Below are 23,613 nucleotides of genomic sequence, written 5' to 3'. Positions count from 1 at the left end.
GGCAGACGCTGATGGGCTCTGTGCCCCCACTCAGGTCAAGGTGCCCATGAAGTTCAACGGTAGCTCAGGGGTGCAGCTGCGCACCCCTCGGGACCTCGGCAGCCTCGCCTCTTACACCGCCCTCAAGTTCTACCTGCAGAGCCCAGAGCCGCCGCCCGGCCAGGTCGCCAGGGACCAGTTTGTGCTGTACTTGGGCAGCCGCCAGGTAGCGGGTGGGCTCGGTGGGCTGGGTGGAGCCGGGCGCCAGGCCGGAGCGGGTGGCCCACGCCGGGTCCCTGTCCCGCTGAGTCTCCTGCCACCACAGGCCACCGGCGACTACATGGGTGTGGCTCTGCGTGGCCAGAAGGTGCACTGGGTGTACCGCCTCGGGGCGGCAGGCCCCACGGCCCTCAGCATCGACGAGGACATCGGGGAAGAGTTCGCAGCCGTCAGCATTGACAGGTGGGAGGCCCGGCCCTCACGGTGCTCCCCCCACCGCCAGCGTGACCGCGCGGCCACGCCTCCCTCTCTTACTTCTGCCCTCAGGACGCTCCAGTATGGCCATATGTCTGTCACAGTGGAGAATCAGATGGTCCAAGAGACCAAGGGTGATACGGTGGCCCCTGGGGACGAAGGGCTGCTCAGTGTGCAGCCGGATGACTTTGTCTTCTACGTGGGAGGCTACCCTGGCAACTTCACGGTGAGCCCGGTGCGGCCTGGGTGCGCGGCCACCCCGCCCTGCACCCCTGTCCCAGGAAGTCCTGCTCAGGGTCTGGCTTCGGTCCGTCGTGCTGTAGCCCGAGTTCCTCCCCTTGGGTCGGTCCTGGGCGGGGAGGCTCCCTGACCATGTGCTGTGCCCACAGCCTCCCGAACCCCTGCGCTTTCCCGGCTACCGGGGCTGCATCGAGCTGGACACGCTGAACGAAGAGGTGGTCAGTCTCTACAACTTCGAGAAGACCTTCCAGCTGGACACAGCCGTGGATAAGCCTTGTGCGCGGTACGTGCGGCCTGACCCCCACCTCACCGCGGCTCGGCCCGCCCTCGGCTGACCCTGCCCCCTCTGACCCGCAGCTCCAAGTCGACCGGGGACCCGTGGCTCACGGATGGTTCCTACCTGGACGGCTCCGGCTTCGCCCGCATTAGCGTGGAGAGCCAGCTAAGCAACACCAAACGCTTCGAGCAGGAGCTGCGGCTCGTGTCCTACAGCGGGATCCTCTTCTTCCTGCGGCACCAGGCACGTCCGCCGTCCCCACGGCCCGGCCCGCCAGCCCGCCCGGCCCACGCTGACCCTCCCCTCCCCCCCAGGACCAGTTCCTGTGCCTGGCCGTGCGGGAAGGCAGCCTCGTGTTCCTCTACGACTTCGGCGCAGGCCTGAAGGAGGCCGACCCGCTGCAGCGCCCGCCGCCTCTGACCACGACCAGCAAGGCGGTAGGGCTGGGCTCGGGGAGGGCCGGCGTGGGGAGGGGCAGGGGGGTCGCAGCTCTCGCCCTGAAGGTGCCACCCCGTGCTGGCGCTTCCCAGATCCAGGTGTTCTTGCTGGGGGGCAGCCGGAAGCGCGTGCTGGTGCGCGTGGAGAGGACCACGGTATTCAGCGTGGAGCAGGACAGCACGCTGGAGCTGGCCGACGCCTACTACCTGGGGGGCGTGCCACCCAGCCAGCTGCCCCCGAGGTGAGCACTGGCCCTGGGGTGGGGCGGGCGTGGTGGGCAGGGCCTGGGAGAGGCCACCCCTGACGCTCGTCCCGCGGACCCTCCCCGCAGCCTGCGGCGGCTCTTCCCCTCCGGAGGCTCGGTGCGCGGCTGCATCAAGGGCATCAAAGCTCTGGGCAAGTACGTGGATCTCAAGAGGCTGAACACGACGGGCATCAGCTCCGGCTGCACCGCTGACCTGCTGGTGAGCCCCCTCCCTCCCCCAGTTGCGCGCCCTCTCCGGCCGCCGCGGGCCCTTACGGTCACCCTGCCCGCAGGTGGGACGGGCCATGACTTTCCACGGCCACGGCTATCTGCGCCTGGCGCTCCCCAGCAACGCCGTGCCCCTCACGGGCAACGTCTACTCCGGCTTCGGCTTCCGCAGCAGCCAGGACAGCGCTCTGCTCTTCCACCGAGAGTCCCCGGTGCGTCCGCCCCGCCACCTCTGGGGCAGCAGGGCGGGGCTGGTGGCCCAAGGGAGGGAGTCTGGGCCCCCGGCCTGGCCCGCTGACCTAGCCACTGTCCCCAGACCGGGCCATGCGAGGTGTCCCTGCAGCAGGGCCATGTGACCCTCCGGCTTGCAAGGACCGAGGTGAAAACGCGACGAGGCTTTGCCGACGGGGCCCCCCATTATGTCACTTTCTACAGCAACGCCACGGGGTGAGTCCGGCTTACCTGGCCTCTCCAGGGAGGGGGCACAGTAGAGCCGGGGTCGGGGGCAGGGCGGGGGAAACGCTGCTCTCCTCGCCAGGGTCCGGCTCTATGTGGACGACCAGCTTCAGGAGATGAGGCCCCACCGGGGGCCGCCACCCCAGCCCCAGCCTGAGGGGTCGAGTCAGCTCTTCCTGGGGGGCTTGCCCAAGTCTGACGCCCTCCATAACTTCACTGGCTGCATAAGCAACGTTTTCGTGCTGCGGTGAGCTGAGCGGGCCCCGGGAGGGCTGGTGACGACCCACCGGCCCGGCCCAGCACCGACCCGCACGTACCCCCTGCCCTCCGCAGGCTCCTGGGGCCGCAGCGCGTGTTTGACCTGCAGCAGAACCTGGAGGGTATCAACGTGAGCTCAGGCTGCGTCCCGGCCCCTCGCACCCAGGCGCCAGATCAGAGCCCGCGAGGACTGCGGGCCACGAAGGTGGGGACAAGGGGCTGGGGTAGGCAGAAGGTGGCCTCCATGCATTCCTGCATTCCCTCATCCCCATCCGACCCCCCAGGCCTCCCGCCGCAGCCGGCAGCCCGCCCAGGACGCTTCCTGCTCGCCACCCTGGCCCCGCAGGGCCATACGAGATGCCTACCAGTTTGGGGGTCCCCTGTCCAGTCACCTGGAGTTTGCACACGTCCCGCCCCCCACCAGTGACTGGTAAGGCCAGGGCTGGCGGTGGGGAGAGGGGGCTGCCGGGGTAGGGGCAGCCTCGGCTGACGCGCCCGCCTGGCTTCCAGGTCGCAGCTCTCCATGCTCATCCGCCCGCACGCCCCCCGAGGGCTCTTGCTCTTCGCTGCCCCCCTGACGGCCAGCAGTCCTTCCCTAGCCCTCTTCCTGAGCCACGGACGCTTTGTTGCTCAGACGGAAGGCCCTGGGCCCCAGCTCCGAGTCCAGAGCCGCCAGCGTTCACAGACTGGCCGGTGGCATACAGTGAGGGGCTGGGGAGAGGGGACGCAGGGGCGGGGTGGGGTGGGGCACTGGCCCTGCGGGCTCCCATCCTGACGTGCCTTCCCACTCCCAGGTGTCCGTGCGTTGGGAGAAGACTCGGATCCAGCTGGTGACGGACGGGGTCTGGGCCCAGAGCCGGGAGGGGCCGGGCCGGCGGCACCAGGGGGAGGAAGGCCCCCGGCCACACACTCTCTTTGTGGGGGGCCTCCCTGCTGGCGGCCACAGCCCACAGCTCCCGGTGAGAGCCGCCTCGCCCCAGCCTCCCACCCCTGCCCCGCTGGACGCTCTCCGCCCTCCTCGGCACCCCAGGCACCTGACCCAGCTCACCCCTGTGCCCATGCAGGTGGCCATCAGCCGCTCCGGGTTCAGTGGTTGTGTGAAGAGACTGAGGTTGGACGGGCAACTCCTGGGAGCTCCCACCCGGGTGGTGGGGGCCACACCCTGCTTCTCCGGTCCCCTGGAGAAGGGCCTGTTCTTTGCAGGCAGCGGGGCAGCCATCACTCTAGGTCTGTCCCCTGCTGGCGTCCCCCAGTCCCCTACGTGCCTGGGCTGGGGTGGGAGTGACGCCCAGAACAGGGCGGGGGGGCCTGGGGCCGAGGCCTTCCTCTTCTCACGGCCCCTCCCTGCAGACACCCTGGGGGCCACACTGCCTGACCTGGGCCTGGAGCTGGAGGTGCGGCCCCAGACAGCCACCGGCCTCGTCTTCCACTTGGGTCGGGGCCCAGCACCCCCCTACCTGGAGCTGCGGGTGCTGGGGAGGCAGGTAAGCGGGTTGGGCCGCAGCCTCAGGGCGAGATCTGGGTTGGTAGGGCCCTCCTGACCCGCTGCTGCCCCAGGTCCTGCTGCGGGCAGATGACGGTTCAGGCGAGTTCGCCACACTGGTGACGCTCCCCGAGGCACTGTGTGATGGGCAGTGGCACCACCTAGCAGGTGAGCTGGGCCCTCCTGACCCCACCCCCGCTGGGGGCAGCTGTAGACCCCTGGGGCGGGGGTCGGGCAAGGACTCAAAAGCCGGAGCAAAGGGGCAAAGGGCCCCGATCCTGTGGCTGGCTGGTGAGGGGCGCCCCAGCCCGGCCACAAGGAACACCTGTGCCCGGCAGTGACCAAAGGCGGGAACAGGCTCCGGCTGGAGGTGGACCTGCAGAGCAACCACACCCTGGGCCCCGCGCCGGCCGCCCCGGCTGACGCCCCAGTGCCGCTGTACCTCGGGGGCCTGCCTGGTGAGTGTGGCCTCGGCCTGGGGGCAGGGGGAGGGAGGAAGGCTGTCCCTGGGGACCAGGCACTGGGGTCACCCTGCTTTCCACCCCGGCGGGGAGACCGAAGCCTGGTGGGATGCCGGCGTCTGCTCCAACCCGTCTCCCTCCCTCCCCCACCCCCAGAACCCTGGACGCAGCCTCCAACCTACCGCGGCTGCATGCGGAATCTGGTGGTGAACCAGGCCCTGGTCTCCTGGCCTCGTGCTGCGGGCGTGCAGGGGGCAGTGGGGGCCAGCGGCTGCCCAGCCACGTAGCACAGCTGCCCCTCTGGGACCCCAGCCACCAGCTCCAGCAGCCAGGAGAGGGTTTTCAGAGCCCCCAGGCCCAGAGCCCCGAAGCAGGCCGCCCCATCGGGCAGGGTCCTCCCCCACCCTGGAACCCCCAGCCCCTCCACACAACCTGCTGACAACACGCCCTCGGCCGATTTTTTAGATGGTTTGTGTATGTTTGTTCATGTGGACAGACTGCAGATTCTCCGGGTGATGAGTCCTATTTCTGGGAATGGTTTAAGTTATGTCTGACTTTCTAAGGGAAAGGGTAAAACACTGCAAAATGGGGGTTTTATATTTTTTATCTTTCAGTTTAATTATGAAATTTCCCTTCCACCAATTTTTAATGGGAGCTCTGTAAGTCATTCATCCCTGCTTCTTGACACAAAAATTAAAGTCACTTCTGTGTAACCGAGTGTCAACTTTAAATGGAGAAAAAGAAAAGCAGTCCAGCGGGTCTGGAGGTCCGAGGCGAGCAGAGCGCTCACGTGCGGAGCCCCTCCCCCAGCACGCCGGTCCCTCAGAGTCAGTCAGAAGCGGGACCTGGAGGGGCTTCTCCCGATGACAGGGGGACGGACGGGGCCGTCACGACCCACCCCGGGCACGCAAACCAGAGTTGGCAGATGATAAAAGAGAAGACTTTTATTGATGAGCAAGTTGGGACAGAGGTGGGAGGGGCGCGCTCACACGCCCCCGCTGAGGCCGCACGGCCGGGCGGCCAGGCCAGCCCTCTGACAGCAGGCGACTCAGTCCAAGCTCATGTCCTCCTCCTCGTCCTTCCTGTCCTGCCCGCCGCCCTCCTGCTGCTCGGGGCTGGCACTGCTCTGCATGGCTTTGGCAAATGCTTCCACATCTAAAACCAATTTAAAAGCACGAGGTGACCTTTCTAGGCCCTGGCTTGGCCCTGCTGACCAGGGGGGCTGGGAGGTGGAAATCAGATGGCGGCCAGGGCCATGGGGACAAGCCAGCCCCGAGCTCCACGAACCAACCGGGGAGGCCTTTGCTTTCAAATGCAAGGAGAAAACCACCTCTGCCTCGACTGAGGCGAGGGACAAGTACTTACCGCCCTTGTTGGCGGCCTCCACGGCCTCTGCAGGCAGCCCGAACTGGCACATGAGGGGCCCCAGCTGCCCCGAGGCCAAGGCCGCGCTGAACATGCCCAGGGCCTGCAGGGAAGAGCCAGGCGCCTGAGTCCATGCAGAGAACTGGGGGAGCCACAGGGGCAGGGGTGCTCAGCACTGCGGGGGCTGTGCTGCCGTGGGCAGTGCCCCCCACTGCGAGCACACAGCAGGGCACCCGGGCCACGCGCCTACCTGCTGGAACTGGGGCGAGGTCAGCGTGTTCTGGATCTCCTCCGCGGTCTGCGGCAGCGACTCCCCAGACGGCAGGTAGGGCAGCAGGCGCTCCTGGACATCCGCGTTGGCAAGGATGGGGGCCATGATCTCGGGCGTCAGCACGCTGGCCAGGTCCACTGGGGCACAAGCAGGTGGCCATCAGTGGGCGGGCCGGCAGGGGGCAGCAGGCACCTTCACCCCCCAGCCTGGGGCCGACGAGCACATGTTACCTTGCTGGCTGCCTCCTGGCCCAGCCGGCACGTTCATAGTGGCTAGAATGCTCTGAAGGTCGCTCAGCTGGATGGGCTGGGTCGGGCTGGCGGCCGTGCTGGCTCCATTGCCTGGACTGGGCGCGGGGCTCGGGCTGCTCACCGAGGCAGCTGCTGGAGCGGAGGGAGCTGGGGTGGTGCGCGTGGAAGGGGCGGTGGAGGACGGGGTGACCGCTGCCGACGGGCTCCGGGAGCTGGGAAGAGTGAGGCCAGCGCTGCAGCGGCTACGCGCCCACCAAGGCGCCACAACACGTCGGTCCTGCCCCAGTCCTCGTGCTGCCAGGGCCCCAGGAGAGCCTGAACCACGAAAAGGGACGGACCCTCCCCAGATACCTATTTTGTCCTTCGGCACCTCCTACATCTGGCCCCCGTGGAGGAGGGGACACGGCCACGCCAGATGTGCGGCGTGAGGCTCACCTGGGGGAAGAGCTGCTCGCTGGAGGCCCTCCACTCCCCAGTAGGCTGGCCAGGCCTGGCCCCGTCAGCGCCCCCAGGCCACCTACCAGGAGCAAGGAGACACAGCTCACACATCACGTCCTGCTGGAGGGCCCGCCCCCCCCCCCCCCCCCAGCCCAGGAGCAGAAAGGCCCCGCACTAAAGCCAGTGGCCGAGCAGGGGAAGGTGGGGACCACAGCAGGCCCGCGGGGGCCCAGGAGCAGCGACTCCTCAGGTGTGTCCTGGCAGCTGAATCTGCTAATCAGATCACCTCTCCGTCCCGTGACCCTACTAATGCACCTGGGTTCAAGGTAACGTGGAGTTCAAATCCCGTACAAGTAACCAGTGTTTCCAAAGTGTCCCAGAAACACGAGCCTGACAGGAGCTGGCAGCAGGCAGGCCAACCCAGGAGACCAGGGGCCCCGAGCACGCGTTCCCAGGCCCAGCACCTCAGCCAGCCATGCTCCCCCGAAGTATGGAACTGGGTCCTCCTTGGGGGCCCTGGAAGGCCTTGCCCACCCAGCTCCCAGGTCAAACCCTAAGGCAAAGCAGCCCCCTCCCCAGGGAGGCCAGGGCCCAGAACATGCACAGGTGCCGCTCAGAACCAATGAGAAGCGGCAAGGCGTCCAACTCCAAAGCAAGCTCGCGCGGGCCCGCGGCCCCTCACCCAGTCCTCCGAGGCCGGCGGGGCCGATGAGCTGCATGAGCTGGCTGTGGCTCATGTTCCCCAGCAGGCTCTGCAGGCCGCCCTCACCTGCAAGACAGGAGGCGCTCAGGCCCGGGCCTCCAGCTGTGCGCACGCCCGCTGCCACGGTCCAGGGCCGGCCCCCACCTCGGCTGCCCCGAACTGTGTGGCGAGTGTCTCCCGACACGAGCCAGCGCAGTAGGGCTCGTACACCGCTTCATCACGTGGAGGTGGGAGCACCGAGGGGGAACGGCCGAGAGGAGCTTCTAACCTGGACACCTCTACTTCCATTAAAAACCACCGGCCCAGGGCTTCCCTGGTGGGGCAGTGGTTGGGAGTCCGCCTGCCGATGCAGGGGACGCGGGTTCGTGCCCCGGTCCGGGAGGATCCCACATGCCGCGGAGCGGCTGGGCCCGTGAGCCATGGCCGCTGAGCCTGCGCGTCCGGAGCCTGCGCTCCGCAACGGGAGAGGCCACAGCAGTGAGAGGCCCGCGTACCATTTAAAAAAAAAAAAAAAAAACCAAAAAGCCACCGGCCCGCACCCGCAGGGATCCACGTTGGCAGAAAGCTACTCTGACCTCACCGCACATCCGGGAAGGGGACCATTACCGCCCAGCGCAGACAGCTCGTGGCCTGCGCTTCCGCTCGCCCCCAGAGCTCCAGGCATCGGCGGGTTGTTCAGATACTCGTTGACCTTCCGGCAGTGCTCCTCGTCCTGGTCCGTCTTGGGCTCCTGCGGGGAGGACACGGCAGCAGGCGCAGCTGAGCAGCCACCCATCAACAACCATCCTGACAAGGGACCTGAGGCCTGGAGAGGTGCCACCTGTCCGCGGCCACAGCAAGGAGAGGCCCCGGCGGGTCGCACGGGGACAGCAGCCCGATGTGCCCGCTGGGGCTGTGCGAACACCCATTTTACAGGCGGGGAGACTAAAGCACTAGGCGCGCTCAGCACAGGGCAACGCCCTGACCCTCCAGACGCGGTTGTTTCCGCGACCGTCTAAAACCGCAAATCCTTCAACACGTGTACTGCTGTGAAATAACCCTGCTACCGCACCACTGTCCACTGACCAGCCCGTGGCCCTCCAGGGTTAGCTGGGCACTGACTCTGAGCGCTTGGGTGTGGGCAGGGGGGCATCAGGCAGCGCCACCCTGTGGGCACCCCCAGAACTGTGAGACAAAGCACCCAAGAGTCACCGAGCGTGTGTGCAGTGGGCCTGCAGGGTCATGGGGTGGGGGCCGGGGGAGGCACACAAGACACAGCCCTAACCTCAGAGCAGAGGGGAGCAGAAAATGCAGTGGCTGGTGTGAGTCTGACAACTTTTCTTGGCGAAACTGTGGAGGAACAAGCTCTACACCAGCGACTGGCAAACCACGACCCCGTCTGTGTTTGCAAATAAAGTTTTACTGGAACATGGCTGCGCCCATCCATTTACTTCCCGTCCACGGCCACTATCACACTACCTCAGCAGGTGCAACACAGACCATCCAGCCCACAGAGGAAAACCTTTCCTGCCCTGTTCTAGAAGGTGCTGGGGGGAGGGCAGCAGTACAACCTCTGTCAAAACTACAAACGCAGGTGCATACCCACTGCACGAGCAAGTCCACTTCCAGTGGGTACGAGGACGGCCCGGTGCACTGCCACCCAGAGACCCACAGAGCACACCACGGGAGAAGAGGCAGGACAAGGGACACCGCACAGGCTCACCCCTGCTTTTGGTCCAGGCTGCTCATGACCCTGGGTGGGGGGGCCCCTGGGAGACGAGCAAACCACAGGCAGAGACAGGACCCAGCCTGGAAATCACTCCTGTCGGTCAGCCAGGGAATTCCATCCTCGAAAGGGCACCCAAAGCCCAGCTACAAGTGTCTGGACTCTGGCGGAGCCTGTCCCCAATGCCCCCCGCAACAAGGCGATACACTGGAATCCTCAGGTTCCACGGCAGCACGGTCAGCACCGGCTGGTCTGTGAAGGCGAGTTCGACCATCCGCTGAAGAAGCTTCTAGCCTAACTGTACGACACCTACACACCTGCATCCAGAAGAAGAGGCGTTTGGACCCCGCCTTGAACTTGAGCACGTAGACCCTCCCGCTGGGGCACTGCGGCACGCGCTTGAACTCGCAGTCGTCGGGGAAGATGATCAAGTCCTAGAGAGCAGCACACGAGCAGAGTCAGCTCCACGAAAACAGCACTGCCGAGCCCCAGAACCTCCAGGAAAACAGGCTGGACCCTGTGCCTAAGTGAGTGCGGGTGCGGGGAGAGGACACGGGACACAGACGCCGACAAGTCGCCAAGCCCGTCACCAGCAGGGTCTCTGCAGGGCAGACAAACGAGGGTCTGAGGCACCGCACGAAGGTCATGAGGGCCAGGAGAGGGGCTCGGTGCTGAACAGGGAAGGAGGGCTTCCGGCTCCTGAAGGATTTCTAACAGAGACGTTTTGGGAGCAACATTCCAAGATGAATTAAAAAGTCAACTCTGACCTGCTCTCGAACCTACGAAAAACGATTTAGTCTGAAGAACGAAGAACACTAAGTAAGATGACTGCTAGAGAAAGCTTTCTGGAGGGCTGTGATAAAGATCAGGATTTTTACATGGTTTCTCCAATTCTAGGCACCTAATCTTCAGTTTTAAGCACACATACACAGATGGGAGAAATCTATATAATCATTGAGGCTAGGAAGCCCCACAGGCAGAAGAAAACAGCTGATGAGGGCACTAAACTAATGGATCCACACATCCCACCAACACACGCCAAACGGGGAAACAGCTGCTCTGTGCCCCAAGCATGGTGCCCTCCTGTAAAAACCACGCTGTCCTGACGACTGGACGGGGGTCCTTAGGATGAGGTTCAGGCTCCCAGACACTTACGTCTTCCACGTTCCCCGATGTCCTGTCTTTCCAGCAAAAGTGAATGAGGGAGTCATCCGTCTGCTGAATGTACACAAGCCCTTTCCGTTTATCTGGGGTGACAGTAGTTCCTTTCAATGACATTTTTCCGGCCCGAAACTCCACCAAATACTTGTTGGAGGACCCACGGGAGCCTGGCACCAGGCTTGGAAACAGAGCGCCTGAAGTCGTCATCCTGAAAGAGGGACCAGCATGCAGAGCCGGTCACTACCGTAGCACCTCCAGATGCGACGCGGGAACGGGAACGGGCAGAGGGAAAGGGCCTCTCTCTGAAGCCCAGGCTGTCCCCTGCTGGGGGCAAGGGGACAGGCCTCAGCCGCCCCACAGCTGCTGCCGAACTCCTCCTGGGGTGGACCGACCCCACGGTACCTGAGCCCGTGGAGCCAGGTCCCCAGCTTCTCGTGGTTCTCAAACAACGAAATTTACCTCTGCATCTAGACCCCATCACAGCGGGAGACCCTCGCCACCACCACCTTCCGTACTTTTTAAATAAACTGTCCTTTAACCTGCGGCTCCGAAAGATTTAAAACCTCGATCTGGGCAGGCACACCGCTACCACACTGAATGAGAGACCACACTTGGGCCTAAACCTAGTTTCCATCGGACACACCGCCAGTGAACTGCAGCGCGGCCGGCTCGCTCCCTTCGGAGACAAAACACGAGCACCTGGGGAGTCGCAGGCCCGCGGCCGGCCGACCCGCTCCCACCCGCAGGCCCCACCGCCCGACGCCCTCGGCTACGGCCGCGGCAGGCCCGGGGCGGCGGCCGAGCTGCCCGAGAGGCAGGCCCCGAGAACCCCGGCCCGCGCTCGGCCCCCGACCCGGCCCCCAGCCTCTCCAGCCCCCGCCGACCCGGCGCCCGCCCGGGGGCCGCCGAAGGCGCAGGCCCCGCCCCTGGCCGCCTCCGTAACCGTCCCCGCCCCCGACGACCCCGCACCTGGGCCGCGCCGAGACTCGGCAGAGAGGCGCCGTCAGGGCTCGCTCTTCCTCCTCGGCGCCTGCCGGGCCCCGCCGGAAGCCCTCGCTTGCCCCGCCCCGCCTACCGCTCTCGCCGCCGATTGGGCCCCGTCAGGTGAGGGACGGGCGCTGGCCCGCGGGCGATTGGTGAGGGCGGCCGCCCATTGCGCCGCCAGACCCGCCCCCGTGCCGGCGGCTCTCTTCCGGCGGAAGCGCGGGCCGGCAGCGTGCGGGCCAGAGCGGCCTCTATTGTTGCTGTGTCATAGGGGCGCGGCGGCGGCCCCTGGCGGCGGCGCCGGGAACGGCGAGTAGGGCGCGGGCCGAGCGGTGGGCATTGGACCCGGGACCCCCGGACCGCGGGGCTGGCCGAGCGGGCGCACCTGCGGGGAGCGGGGCGGGGTCTCTCAGGTTCGCGTCCCGGGGGGAAGGTGACCGACTGCAGCCCCGGACGCTGGCGCGTGGGCCCAGCGCCCTCCGGACGAGCGGTGGTCTCGTGGGGGCGCGTGCGGCGCACAACGCGGGGTTTAGGCAGTGGTCCGGCCCCGCGCCCCCAGACCCCGCTCAGTAACTGCCCCCCATCCTCCCCGGGCCCTGGGGATCCCCCAGACCCCCTATAACGGTGACGACATGGCTGCCCCCCTGTCGTCCCCTGGGCCCTGGGGGGGTCCCCCAGCCCTCCCCCACAGTAGTGATGACATGACTGCCCTCCATCCTCCCCAGACCCACCTATAACAGCAGCGTCGCGGCTGCCCGCTCATTCCCTGTCCGATGTGTGCAGTCAGAACAGAGTGAAGGCAGCTGCCCTCCACAAACCTGGACTAGATAAATGTAAGGCACTGCCTTCCCACTGCTTTTGTTTTCCCCATCATTTACACCTCTACATTTCTGCAGGGCAGAACACACACACCGGGAGCAATGTGCCCTCCCAGCCCCACACTGACAGTAACATGTGACTCCCTGCTCCAGGCGTGCTTGATTTCCTATCAATGTGTGTGTACGTAAAATTTGTTTTTAAGCTTTTTATGAAAGGTATAGAAGTTAAAAGTATTCTTTTATGCAACATTGTATTTTTATTCATGTTGACACGTGTAGCTCTAACCCATCCATTTTAACGCCTGTATAATATTCTGATGGATGGAATACCACAAGTTCTGTATTCATTCTTTTGTGATCTAAAGATTCACTAATTTTTTTTTGTTACAGAAAATCGAGCTGTTTTTCATTTAAAAATATTATTTGTGTTAGTAAGAAAATGCGTTTGTTATTTTTAAATTAGTTAATATTTATTTTAAAATGTATAATGTGGTAAATATCCATAGATAAAACTCACATAACACAAAAGCTCTGTGGGGTTCTTGATCATTTTTGAGAAACTAGAGGATTCCAGAGACCAAAGCGGTGGGAACGGCGAACGTGAAGCAATTCTGTGACCTGTGACCACGGTCACCACCCCCGCAGCAATACCGTCCTGGGCCTTGGGAAACCAGGCAAGAAAAAAGTAAGGAAACCAATCTGGCTTCCCTGAGAAGGGGCCAGCAGGCAGGTGTTACTTGTCCAAAGTCTTGATAAGTTAAAAAGCTTCCCCCAGAGGCCACAGGGAAGCCAGCCTTCCAGAACCTGGAGATGGTGCTTCCCATCTGGGCAGTGACCTCAGAGGGGCCCCAAACGCACATTTCCTGTCCCCGAGCCAAGGAAGCCTGTGCCCTGGGAGGGCTCAAAAAACAAAGCTTTATACACTTTCACTAGTTTCCATGAAAAGTCTACAGTAAGGAAACAAGCTACAGGTAGACGGGCATCGTGGAGGCCAGTCCGAGCGCCCACCCCAGCGTGGGCTCTGTGAACCCAGCCCGTCTCCCTGAGCCTCAGTGCCTCCCTCAGGTGAAAGGCAGGGGGTGCAGCGACTGTGGGCACAGGGGTGGCAACAAGGAAGCTGGCAAGGACGCGCCCAAACGTCTCATAAGGAGGGTGTACAGGTGACCTGACATGCAGGAAAGGGTGGTGGACGGCATTATTCATAAGGAAAACGCAAATTAAAACACACCTATTAGAATGGCTAAAAAAAAAAGAAAACTGACAATACTAAGTGCTGTGGAGTCTTTGGTGTTGGAAATACAAAATGGCACACGGCCACTTGAGGAAACAGTTTGGCAGGTGCTTTTGTTGTTGTTTTCTTTTTCTTTGTTTAACAGTAGATTTTCTTTTTTAGAGCAATTTTAGGTTCACACCAAAACTGAGCAGAAAGTATAGCGTTCCCACACAACCCCACAGGCTTCCCCGCCATCCACATCCCGCCATCCGCATCCCCACCAGAGCGGCGTGTTTGCTACAATCCATGCGCCTACGTGGACACATCATGTCCCCAAGGGTCCAGAGTTTACATCAGGGTTCATGCTTTGTCTTGAATCCACGGGTCAGACAAATGCTTAGTGACATGTGTCCATTATAGCATCATACAGAGCATCTTCCCTACCCTGAAAATCCTCTGTGCTTTGCCTTTTCCTTCCCTCCCTCTTCTGTAACCCCTGGCGACCACTGATTTTTTTTTCCAATTTGTTTTTATTGTGGTAAAATAACACGTAACAGAAAATTTACCATCCTAATCATCTTTAAATGTACAGTTCAGTGGTAGTAAATACATTCATAATGCTGTGACGCCATCACCACCATCCATCTTCAGACTTTTCGTTTTGTAAAACTGAAACTGTCTGCATTAACACTGACTCCCCACCCGCTCTGTCCCCGACCCCAGCACCATTCTACCTTCTGTCCCTATGGATCTGACTACCCTCAGTACCTCCTATATATGAAATTGGGCAGTACTTGTCTTTCTGTGACTAGCTTTTTTTACTTAGCATAATATCCTCGAGTTTTATCTGTGCTGTAGCACATGTCAGAATTTCCTTCCTTTTTAAGGCTGAATAATCTTCCGCTGTATGTACGTCTACCCCCCATTTTGCTTATCCATTCATCAGTGCGTGGATGCCTGGGTTGTTTCCACGATTCAGCTATTGTGAATAATGCTGCTATGAACATTACTGAACCAATATTGCTTCAAGGCCCTACTTTCAATTTTTGGGGGCAAATACTCAGAAATGGAATTGCTGGATCACATGGTAATTCTATTATTAATTTTTTGAGGAACCGCCATACTGTTTGCCACAGTGGCTGTATCATTTTATTCCTACCAACAGTGCACAAGGGTTCCTGTTTCTCTACATCCTTGCCCAAACTTCTTGTTTTCTGGATTTTTTGGGTTTTGTTTTTTTTTTTTTTTTTTTAATACTCGCCATCCTAATGGGTATGAGGCGGTATCTCGTTGTAGCTTTTTTTTTCTTTTTGCGGTATGCAGGCCTCTCACTGTTGTGGCCTCTCCCGTTGTGGAGCACAGGCTCTGGACGCGCAGGCTCAGTGGCCACGGCTCACGGGCCCAGTCGCTCCGCGGCATGTGGGATCTTCCCGGACCAGGGCACGAACCCGCGTCCCCTGCATCGGCAGGTGGACTCTCAACCACTGCGCCACCAGGGAAGCCCTCGTTGTAGCTTTTTCATTTCTCTGATGATTAATGATGCTGAGCGTGTTTTCACATGCTTATTGGCCATTGGTGCATCTCCTTCAGAAAAATGTTTATTCAAGTCCTTTGCCTATTTCTGAATCAGGTTTTTTTTGTTGTTATTGAGTTTTAGGAGTTCTCTATATATTCTAGATATTAATCTGCTATCAGATGTTTGATTTGCAAATATTTTCTCCCATTGCCTTTCTACTCTGATGCTAGTGTCTGATGCACAAAATGTGTTTACATTTTCATAAAGTCCAACTTGTCTGGTTTTTTTTTTCTTGTTGCCTGTGCCTTTGGTGTTATATCCAAGAAATAATTCCCAAGTCCAAAGTTGTGAACTCTGTGCTCTATATTTTCTTCTGAGAGTTTTGTTGTTTAGCTCTCTGATCCCTTCTGAGTTGATTTTTGTATATGGTGTGAGGTCAGGATCAATTCTGTTCTTTGGCATGTAAATATCCAGTTTTCCCAACACCATTCGTTGAAAAGACAGTCCTTTCCCACTTGAACCTTGCCATTAAACTATATATGTTGATTGCGTTGATGGTTACAAGATGGTATCAATCTGTCAACTGCACACAAGGGTGAGTGAGTTTCACTGTATGTCAAGGTTTGAATTCCATGTCCTCTACTTACCTGCTCTGAAACCTCAGGCAAGCCCACCTTCCTGCGCCTCCCCTTCCTCCTCGATGGGTCAGACTGGATGGTAATTGTGGAGATTAAGCACCCAGGACACCAGGCCCGGGCTCTGGCAGGGCTGATGCTCTGTGGTCCCCACAGTCAGACACCATGGCCGTGGTGGAGCCCCACATCTATGCACCTGGGCATTCCCAGGATATTAAAGTCGTGTGGACAGTCTGTCCCTCTGCCAGGAGCCGCCGTGGCTACTGGAATCACCACCTCCTCTCAGCTCACCCTCCTGGGAAGCGCACAGCTGCTGGGCACCTAGGGCAGCAGGTCGGGCACAGGGACCTCTGAGTCAAGCGAACACTGTGTTCTGGGCATTCCGTTGCTTCCAGCAACAGGCTCCAACCCCCAGGAGGGAAGAGAGTCCATCAGAGCTCCTCGCTGCCCAGAGAACCCAGACCCCTTCATCCACCTCATGTGCCCCTGAGCCCCCTCTTCGCTGTAACAAGCAGTTTTCTGAAACAATCCGTTAACTGGGCCACCCTAAAGAACACACAGGCCAAACGTCTGACGCCTGGTCTCAAGGACACATCCACAGCTGCTTTGCAGTCCTCGCCAGAGAGGCCAGAGCAGCAGACAGTGAAAAATTGTTCAGTGTGAAACAAATGTCAACTACCACCCGTTTGCAAAGAATCTCTATTCAGGGCTAGGGTTTAACATTTATCTCCACAGATCCGTCCAGGCCTCCCCAAAAATCTGAGAATGGTTGATTCTGTTTATATAGAAGAATATTGACAGTTATCACGTATTACAAAATTATAACAATAAATCCGTTTCACTATGTGTTTTCTCGCCTGACGTTCTCGTGCTGCACGGATAGGACAAACAGTGTTCGTGGGACAATGGAGGAAGGGCCCTGTCTGTGCGCTGTCACCCTCTGCAGAGACCAAGTAGCCCTTCACCAGACGTTTGGCCCAGGGTGGCTGGTTCACAAAGACGGAATGGAGCAGTGCATCCAGTTGAGGGCTGACGGTCCAGGAAACTCGTATCGAGAAATACCAAAATGGCATTTTCACTTTGCGAAGAAACCGACACTGAGAACGTACAAGGTAGGCCCAAAGATGACGTGCACTGAGGGAAACACCACTTGACGTCCTGCAGGTCTGGCGACAGGCCCTTTTGTCAGGGGACCCCAATCTTCGCACCCACTTTGGACATAGGAAGATCCTTTGGAAGATGAAGCCAGGACCAGTAGGAACTGTCTATCGACTGAACTCTCCTGCAGGGCCGACTGCTCCACACAGGACGCGAGGCTTCACGGAGCAGTGCCCTCCCCTTCTAGCACGCAAGGGTAGACAGGAGGAGGGCTATTCTCGCTTCCGATTTTTGGAAGCTTATTAGCATTTTAAACGATGTCTTCATTCCATTGTTCTTGGTGGATACGTGAGACTTGCCAGACCTGTAGATCCCCGGCTCCGCGGGCAGCACCTTTTCCCGGGAGCAGGTGTCCTGAGAGGAAGCTTCTTGCTGGGGCGACCCGGAGGGCTGGCTGGCTCGCGGGAGATGCCCGGCCCTTCTCTCGTCCTGTTCTGATTTCCTGGCCTCAGGTCCTGACGAGGACCCAGCAAGCAGATGGCAACGCCTCCACCTGGACAGCTCCACGCTCATTGGCACAAGTGGCCAGCAGCATCGGCCCGGGCGCCCGGAGGCCATCGGCGCTGTACTGGGTTCTTCTCCCCGTGTTTCGGGAAGATCCTTCCACGAGCCCGCATCGTCCTTGGAGACAGACTATGAAACGGAGACTGTGGCCAAGAAAACCATCGGGGCTGCTCCTCAGGGGCCCTGCCTGGGGCCACTGCCGGCTTCCGTTTCCCTGTGGAGGCTGAGAGGTCCGCCTGGCACCCTCGTTTCACCCCTTCCAGAGCCACCATGCTATATCCCGGAGGGTCCTGGCTTTCGCGGCAGCCCGGAGTGGCCGAACGCGGTGATGCCCGTGAGGGCCGGGGCCCGCTTCTCCGATGCCTTCTCACGACCGGGGCCCGCAGCCGGCCAGCCAGTGCTGGGGATGCCCTGACCCTTGACCCCGCCAGGGAGAGCAGTACCCCTCCTGGCACGGACCTGTGTGGCACAGAGACCCAGGCACGGCCATTGGTCGCCAACAGCAGGTGGCCTGTTAAATCTAGCCAGCACCGGCGTGCACGTAACGTTTCTCTCTTCCATGAAACATGCTCTGAGACGTCTGTGCGGCTAACTCTCCAGTGGCTCTCAGTAAACGTGCACTGAATCGATGGACACGTGACTGGATCCTACCTTCAAGGGGGAGCAAAATCAAAACGTGAAGTTCTTCGGGTAAAGTGTGCTCTACTTTTCATCCCACAAGGACGTCCTGAGTTACGAGACTGCTCGAAAAAGCACCCGGACCCTATCTCAAAGCCACAGTCACAAACTGGGGGCCAACGACAAGGCCACCACTTTCCACACGGGCCAGACACATCGATCGTGGGAGGTCATCCTTTAAAAAGCAAATTCCACTGAAAAACTCTTTATTAGAGAGAAACACCCAGCATCCCAGTGTGTCACGGCAGCCAAGGTGAGGGGGCAGCTTTGGTCGGTGTTAGCATCTGTGGACACAGTGGTTAAAGGATCACGACGGCCATGCTTTGAGGTCATCGGCCATCCTGCCCTTTGTCCTTTGACTCTTGAATCGGGTGCGAAGGAAGCAGCTACTGGGGCCACGTGGAATCTGACCTCAGGGAGGACCTAGAGATGCAAACCTTATGGTAAATTATTGGAGGTGGTGACAAATGGGTTAGTCCACGGAGGTTGTCAAACTGCCCTAAACACTGTTGTTCTAAACGCGTCCTGGGTCCCCCCCACGCTCCCTGGGCAAGGAGGCCACCGCCGCCACCTCCCGACCAGAGGCACAGGACCCCCCACATCCTAACGACCGGGTGTGTCACAATCTCCTCTCTGCATGACGTCAAGATCACATCCTCGGGGGCTTCCGTGTGTCGCCGGCGGCCCAGCTCGCGTCCCATTGAGCAAGTGCGCTGGGATTCGACCCCGATACCGCGCCTCGGGTTTCCGAAGCTACAGAACCAAGCCTTCAGAGCAACGATTTGCTTTTAAAAGTGTTTTAATTACAAACGTGATTTTGAAGCTGGGACACAAAATGCCGACACCCTCTCACTGAGAACCCACCACTGCATACAGGTGCGTGCGTGTGCGCGTGCGCATGCAGGTGTGCGTCTGTGCACACCGCAGATTGTCTTCAATTCAAAGAGCTCTGCGACGACCGGTGGCGTTGGCTTCTCTACAGAAAGTAAACAGTCACTGGTGCAGATGTGTGCAGAGATGGACACACACGGTAATGACACCACTGGAAGCAGACTGCTAGGACCCCCCGCCTCGGTGCCCCCAGAGGCGGGTCCCTCGTATTTCACACATGCAGGACAGGAGCACAGGTGCTGCAGGGACAGGCCAACTGTCGTGAGAGACTCACTCTGTGACGTGGGTGTGGCCTGCAGTGACAGGGGAGCCCTGGGGGCCAGAGGCGGGCTCCCAAACCTGTAGGGGTTGGGAGCTGTCTGGGGACTTTTTGTCAAGGTTTCTGGCCACCCTCGGTTGTCATGGTAATGCTTCATTTTGGACAGTGTACACGTGACGTTAATGCCTATCGTGCTCTTCAGCAAAATATTATTCAAGTAGTTTGAACTTAAATATCAAAAGTAATCTTTACATTATTGAAGACTGGTCAAAAATACAGACTCTGACAACTTTTCGTTTCACTCAATCAGATGCTTTGAAAATCTTCACTTTTGCGTTACTGTATCTAGAAAGCAATTCCTGGCCGTTATAAACCTCTTGGTGGGACTTTTTTCCAGATCCATCTTTTCCTGTTACTGGTTCAAATTTAAAATACTTTCAGAAACACTCTGCCACCGCGTTATAAGGAGGAATGTGGACCCCGTCCTGGTACTTCCTTTATTTACAACTTTTGTAATTAAGAGGGTGCTGTAAGCTACACCAGCCCCAGCTCTGGTTCAGTCACATAAAAGGGAACTGTAAAGAATTTTCCTTTTCAAACCTTAATGGAAACATGATGATCCCAAGTGAAGCTTTATGAAGAGACTGCAACAGTAGGAAAACGTCTGGCAATCCGAAGTTGGTTAGAATTAAATCCTCAACCAGGACGGAGCCACCTCCACGCACAGCCGTTAGAAAGCCGGCTTCTGCTGTGACCGGAGCTCAGAGCAGCCACTTGGTGGAGTCTAGCCTCTCGGGTCTCCGGGGCCGGGGGCCGGTCCGGTCTCTCAGTAGATGTCTGGGCAGCCTGAGAAATCCCTCTCAAAGTAGCCCCCCACGTACAGCCAGTCGGGGGTCCCAGTGTACGGGTTACTGCCTCGGTGAAACCACCTGCGACACAGAGCAGGCGGTCAGGAGGCCAGTAGACAAGACACGGTCGTTGGTCTTTTCTTCCCCCTGGGATCACGGCCCCTCTCATCAGGCACCATCACATCACACATCAGTTTACACGCAGCCCAGAGCTGCCGGCCACCATCTTATGGGACACAGGGGAGCTTCTGCTGAGCCCCGGTGGGTGTGCGGCCCCCTCCCCGCTTCCTCACCCTCGAGGCCACCAGGCGTCTCACCTCGTCTGCCACTCGGCCTCCTCCCTGGCCCGCTCCCTCCGGGCCTCCCGCTGCTTCTCCTCCAGCCGTTCCTTCTCCTGGCTCGCCAGATCTGGGTGCAAGCACAGGGGACTGGGTCAGGGCTCAGGGTGACAGGCAGAGCTGAGGGCTGAGAGAGCAGATGCCGGAGCACCCCTCACACCCGACCCCAGATGAAAAGTCACACGTGGGTTAGCAAACCACAGACAGTAAAGGCCGTCAGCGGGAAACCAAACCCAGGCACGAGTGCACAGGCGCACGGCCAGGTCCGGACGCCAGAGCAGACCCCAGTGCGGCCCAGCCTGGCAGGCAGAGGGCCTCGGGCCTGGGCGGGCATGTGGCGGGGGGGGGGGGGGGGGGGGGCCTCCAGCCAAGCGACTTTTAAATGACAATGTGTGCAGCTTTTGAAATGTAATCTTACCGTCTGTTGGGCCTAATAAGAAAACAGGGTACTTGCATTTTGCACGGCTTCTTTTTCATTTAATTTTCCTAGTAATTCAATCTTATTTTATTTAGAGAAGAACTGGGCTGCAGCAAACTAGAAATTGTTTAACTCTTTCCCCACAGACGGTTTGAGAAGCACGATCTACAAGACGTGAAGTGTGACGCGTTCCCTTCCAGCGCCCGCCCGCTCAGCCAGGGCCACGCACCCATGTTGCCGTTCTCCATGCCTCGGATGTCAGGGCGCAGCCGGCAGTCGGTGGGGGCCAGGATCTTCTCCATGCCCGTCTCCAGTTCATTGAGGCTAACCGTGAAGCTCGTGAAATTATACATCTGGAGGAGCAGGCACAGAAATCATTACTATAAATGGCACTCTTCTCTGTGCACTCTTCACAGTCGGAGGCCACCGACACTCTAAACCCCTTCAGAGCGGCCAAGTGTCACCGGCTCCCTGGAGACACTGCTGTCAAGGTCACCGGGGCCGGGGCTCCTTCCCTGCCCTGACACGCACTCGCCTGGGGCCCCTCCCCTCCGCCCCCACGCGGGGCACCCAGGCCCTCACCCTGACGTCCCACCCGCACATCTGCTTTCTCACATCCTGGGGGCCGGACGGGAGTCTCTGGCTCAGCTCCTCCGGGGGGGGGGGGGGGCTGCTGCGCCCACGGCTCCCCAGCCTCTGCCTCCCGACAGCCCGGACCTGGGGACCCGCCTCCCACCTGGCCTCCCTCCCGCTCTGGCCCCTGAAGTCTATCTCCACAAGTGGCCAGAGGGGCCCACCTGGTCCCCTCGCTGCCCAAACAACCCCACATCACTCACAGGAGCAGTGGGGCTCGGGCCCAGCCGCTCCCCTGCCGGAAAGCAGCTGGATGGCCACGCCCCCCCACCCCCGCCTCCCCCAGGTCCTGCTCCAGGTCGCCAGGGCCCAGGAGGCCCGCCCCCAGCCCATCAGGCCGGTGGCTCTGCTGTGTGGGCGGGGTCCTCTCCTGCCCTGTCCTTGGGCTCTGCTCCCGGTGACCTGGGCCCACCCGCACCGACTCAGTAGATGCTCACTGAACCAAAGGGATGAGTGTTATTTTTAAACATGAGCTTTTTTTGCTATTACTTTATACTAGCTTGTACTCCACTAAAATTGTAACAGTGGCTGTGCTGAGGTAACGTACTGACTAGCTTGCCCTCCACTAAAATTGTAACAGTGGCTGTGCTGAGGTAACGTACTGACTAGCTTGTACTCCACTAAAATTGTAACAGTGGCTGTGCGGAGGTAACGCACTGACTGACGAATGTTCTGTTGTTTCCTTTACTTTGCACCTGCTGTGCTTTGCTTACAGGATGTGACAATACAATAAAAAATCTTAGAGCATGTTGTGTATGTATTTTATATATAGCTAACATATAACTGATAATATATTAAAATAAAATATAATTTATTACATGTGTTATAGTTATAATTATTTTTACATGGTATACATTACTGTAAATATAATAAATTTATTATATTTATTATAATTAAATTATATTTAATTATAATTGTACTTATAATTTTGCATTACATTTAATAAATTTATTATATGTAATGCAAATCATAAGCGCAATTTTCAGAAACAAACATCAAAATGCATTTAAGCACCTAAACTGACGAGTCAGAAAAATAATCTCTCGAAACGGGTTTGGAAACCCTTCTGGTAAGACGCAGCCGGTATAGGCTCTGAGGGCTTGCAGTGTAACCCGGGTACTGTGATGTGTGCACAGAGTGCTGATGTGTCGGGGTCAGGGCTTGGAGGGCAGGGAGTCCCTCGGGTGACGGTGGACGGCTGGGGGGCCTGGCTGGGGCGGGGGGCGCGGACCTGGGCAGAGTTGGGGGGCCGGGTGTTGACCCTCCAGAGTAGCTTGCTGCCCGGAATGACCTGCACCGTCTCCTGAGCCTCCGGCACGGCGTCCACCACATCACCGTCGGCCTTCTCGGGGCAGTCGTCCTGAAAGACACAGCATCTCGGTGCTCCCAGAGCCCCTCCAGCCCCGCCCAGAGCCCCCGAGACAGCAGCCAGGCACCGCCCTCCTTGTGGGGGGTGCCCGCACAGCCTTCTGGGTGTGACTGGACGGGGCAACACCTCCTAAGGAAGCTGAGGATGCCTCTCTCAGAGGGTTATTCCCCCACGAGCTGCGCTTCTGCTCAGTTGAGACGGGGTTCGCACTTGGTGATTTCAGAGTGTTTTAGCGTTTCTAGACTGGGGATCACGTCTCAATAAAAAGGTGCAACTGCTACTTCTTTTTCAAAATCAACGGGACGAACGGGAAGAACAGGGTGGTTATTCAGGCAGCTGTGAAGCGAGACACTTAAACCGCGAGAAGCACAGCCTTGGAGGCCTCGCCACCCGCAGGCTATGTGCTTTGGTGCCCGAAGCTAAATAAAGACACAGCTCAGTGACAAGTACCCACAAAACGCTCCCTCCTTGCGAGGCTCCCTAAGGGGCGACAAAGCCAAGCTGACGCATTAAAACACACCACTAAGTGGAGTGAACGTTCCACTGTATGGTCTTTAAATGGAACTTTACTTTTTTTTTTTTAGTTTAAAAGAGCATTATTAGAAACGATGTCTAATAGCACCCATGAAATATCACAATATAAAAAACACTAACAGGAGACTTCCCTGGCAGTCTAGCGGTTAAGACTCTGCGCTTCCACTGCAGGGGCACAGGTTCAATCCCTGGTCAGGGCACTAAGATCCCACATGCCACATGCCACGTGGCATGGCCAAGCAAACAAACAAAAAGCACTATCGATCGCAGTGGCAGCTGAACATTTTGTTATGAACACCTTGGGTTTGGTACAGTCTAATTTATCATCTAGAAAAATGTGACACCTCTTTTGAACTATCACTTCTAGTTTTAAGCTCAAGAAGAA

The 23,613-nt window shown here is 58.9% G+C and overlaps 3 protein-coding genes across 8 annotated transcripts in view; 1 reads left to right on the top strand and 2 right to left on the bottom strand.

Moving 5' to 3' along the window:
* The window catches only part of LAMA5 (laminin subunit alpha 5), a 54,154-nt gene extending 47,159 nt beyond the window's left edge, over positions 1–6,995 (top strand). The window contains exons 61-80 of the mRNA XM_030841592.2: positions 35–205; positions 305–441; positions 526–679; positions 843–976; positions 1,051–1,213; positions 1,285–1,407; positions 1,501–1,649; positions 1,740–1,872; positions 1,946–2,092; positions 2,197–2,327; positions 2,419–2,583; positions 2,670–2,799; positions 2,879–3,024; positions 3,105–3,297; positions 3,389–3,553; positions 3,659–3,821; positions 3,945–4,078; positions 4,152–4,245; positions 4,416–4,535; positions 4,695–6,995. Coding sequence (XP_030697452.2) covers positions 35–205; positions 305–441; positions 526–679; positions 843–976; positions 1,051–1,213; positions 1,285–1,407; positions 1,501–1,649; positions 1,740–1,872; positions 1,946–2,092; positions 2,197–2,327; positions 2,419–2,583; positions 2,670–2,799; positions 2,879–3,024; positions 3,105–3,297; positions 3,389–3,553; positions 3,659–3,821; positions 3,945–4,078; positions 4,152–4,245; positions 4,416–4,535; positions 4,695–4,825 — 2,883 coding nt within the window. The 3' untranslated portion in view covers positions 4,826–6,995. The remainder of the gene's footprint in view (positions 1–34; positions 206–304; positions 442–525; positions 680–842; positions 977–1,050; positions 1,214–1,284; positions 1,408–1,500; positions 1,650–1,739; positions 1,873–1,945; positions 2,093–2,196; positions 2,328–2,418; positions 2,584–2,669; positions 2,800–2,878; positions 3,025–3,104; positions 3,298–3,388; positions 3,554–3,658; positions 3,822–3,944; positions 4,079–4,151; positions 4,246–4,415; positions 4,536–4,694) is intronic.
* Positions 5,465–12,291, bottom strand: ADRM1 (ADRM1 26S proteasome ubiquitin receptor). 3 transcript variants are annotated; one of them, XM_060284059.2, is made up of 10 exons: positions 12,148–12,291; positions 10,427–10,640; positions 9,589–9,705; positions 8,173–8,296; positions 7,546–7,632; positions 6,861–6,942; positions 6,405–6,637; positions 6,154–6,311; positions 5,904–6,006; positions 5,465–5,693 (listed from the first exon to the last, which is right to left on the bottom strand). In XM_060284059.2, exons 1-10 carry the CDS (start codon positions 12,177–12,179, stop codon positions 5,587–5,589), a joined length of 1,257 nt encoding a protein of 418 aa, XP_060140042.1. In that variant the 5' UTR covers positions 12,180–12,291; the 3' UTR covers positions 5,465–5,586. The 3 variants fall into 3 exon arrangements, with proteins under 3 accessions (XP_060140042.1, XP_030697457.1, XP_060140043.1); XM_030841597.3 differs by lacking the exon at positions 12,148–12,291 and adding an exon at positions 11,402–11,528; XM_060284060.2 differs by lacking the exon at positions 12,148–12,291 and adding an exon at positions 10,835–11,049.
* A 439-nt stretch (positions 12,292–12,730) lies between these two features.
* Positions 12,731–23,613, bottom strand: part of OSBPL2 (oxysterol binding protein like 2) — a 47,814-nt gene continuing 36,931 nt past the window's right edge. For all 4 annotated transcript variants that reach the window (XM_030841649.2, XM_030841650.2, XM_060284439.1 and 1 more), the window contains exons 11-14: positions 22,557–22,685; positions 20,922–21,045; positions 20,254–20,344; positions 12,731–20,017 (exon numbers count right to left, since the gene is read on the bottom strand). In XM_030841649.2, coding sequence (XP_030697509.1) covers positions 19,915–20,017; positions 20,254–20,344; positions 20,922–21,045; positions 22,557–22,685 — 447 coding nt within the window. In that variant the 3' untranslated portion in view covers positions 12,731–19,914. The remainder of the gene's footprint in view (positions 20,018–20,253; positions 20,345–20,921; positions 21,046–22,556; positions 22,686–23,613) is intronic.

The sequence above is a fragment of the Globicephala melas genome, chromosome 15, assembly GCF_963455315.2.
Source record: "Globicephala melas chromosome 15, mGloMel1.2, whole genome shotgun sequence".
Classification (NCBI taxonomy): Eukaryota; Metazoa; Chordata; class Mammalia; order Artiodactyla; family Delphinidae; genus Globicephala; species Globicephala melas.
This window is presented reverse-complemented; position numbering and strand designations above follow the sequence as displayed.

Bases quoted from the DNA above. Each gene is read 5' to 3' on its own strand.
- ADRM1 (XM_060284059.2), bottom strand. From the start codon at position 12,179: ATGAGCGGGCAGCCGCGACGCTGCTGTTATAG. The intron at 9,706-10,426 runs GTAAGTGTCTGG...GCTGCTCTCTAG, and splicing joins CATCGGGGAACGTGGAAGAC to GACTTGATCATCTTCCCCGA. The intron at 6,943-7,545 runs GTGAGGGGCCGC...TGCTCCTGGTAG, and splicing joins CGCCGGCCTCGGAGGACTGG to GTGGCCTGGGGGCGCTGACG.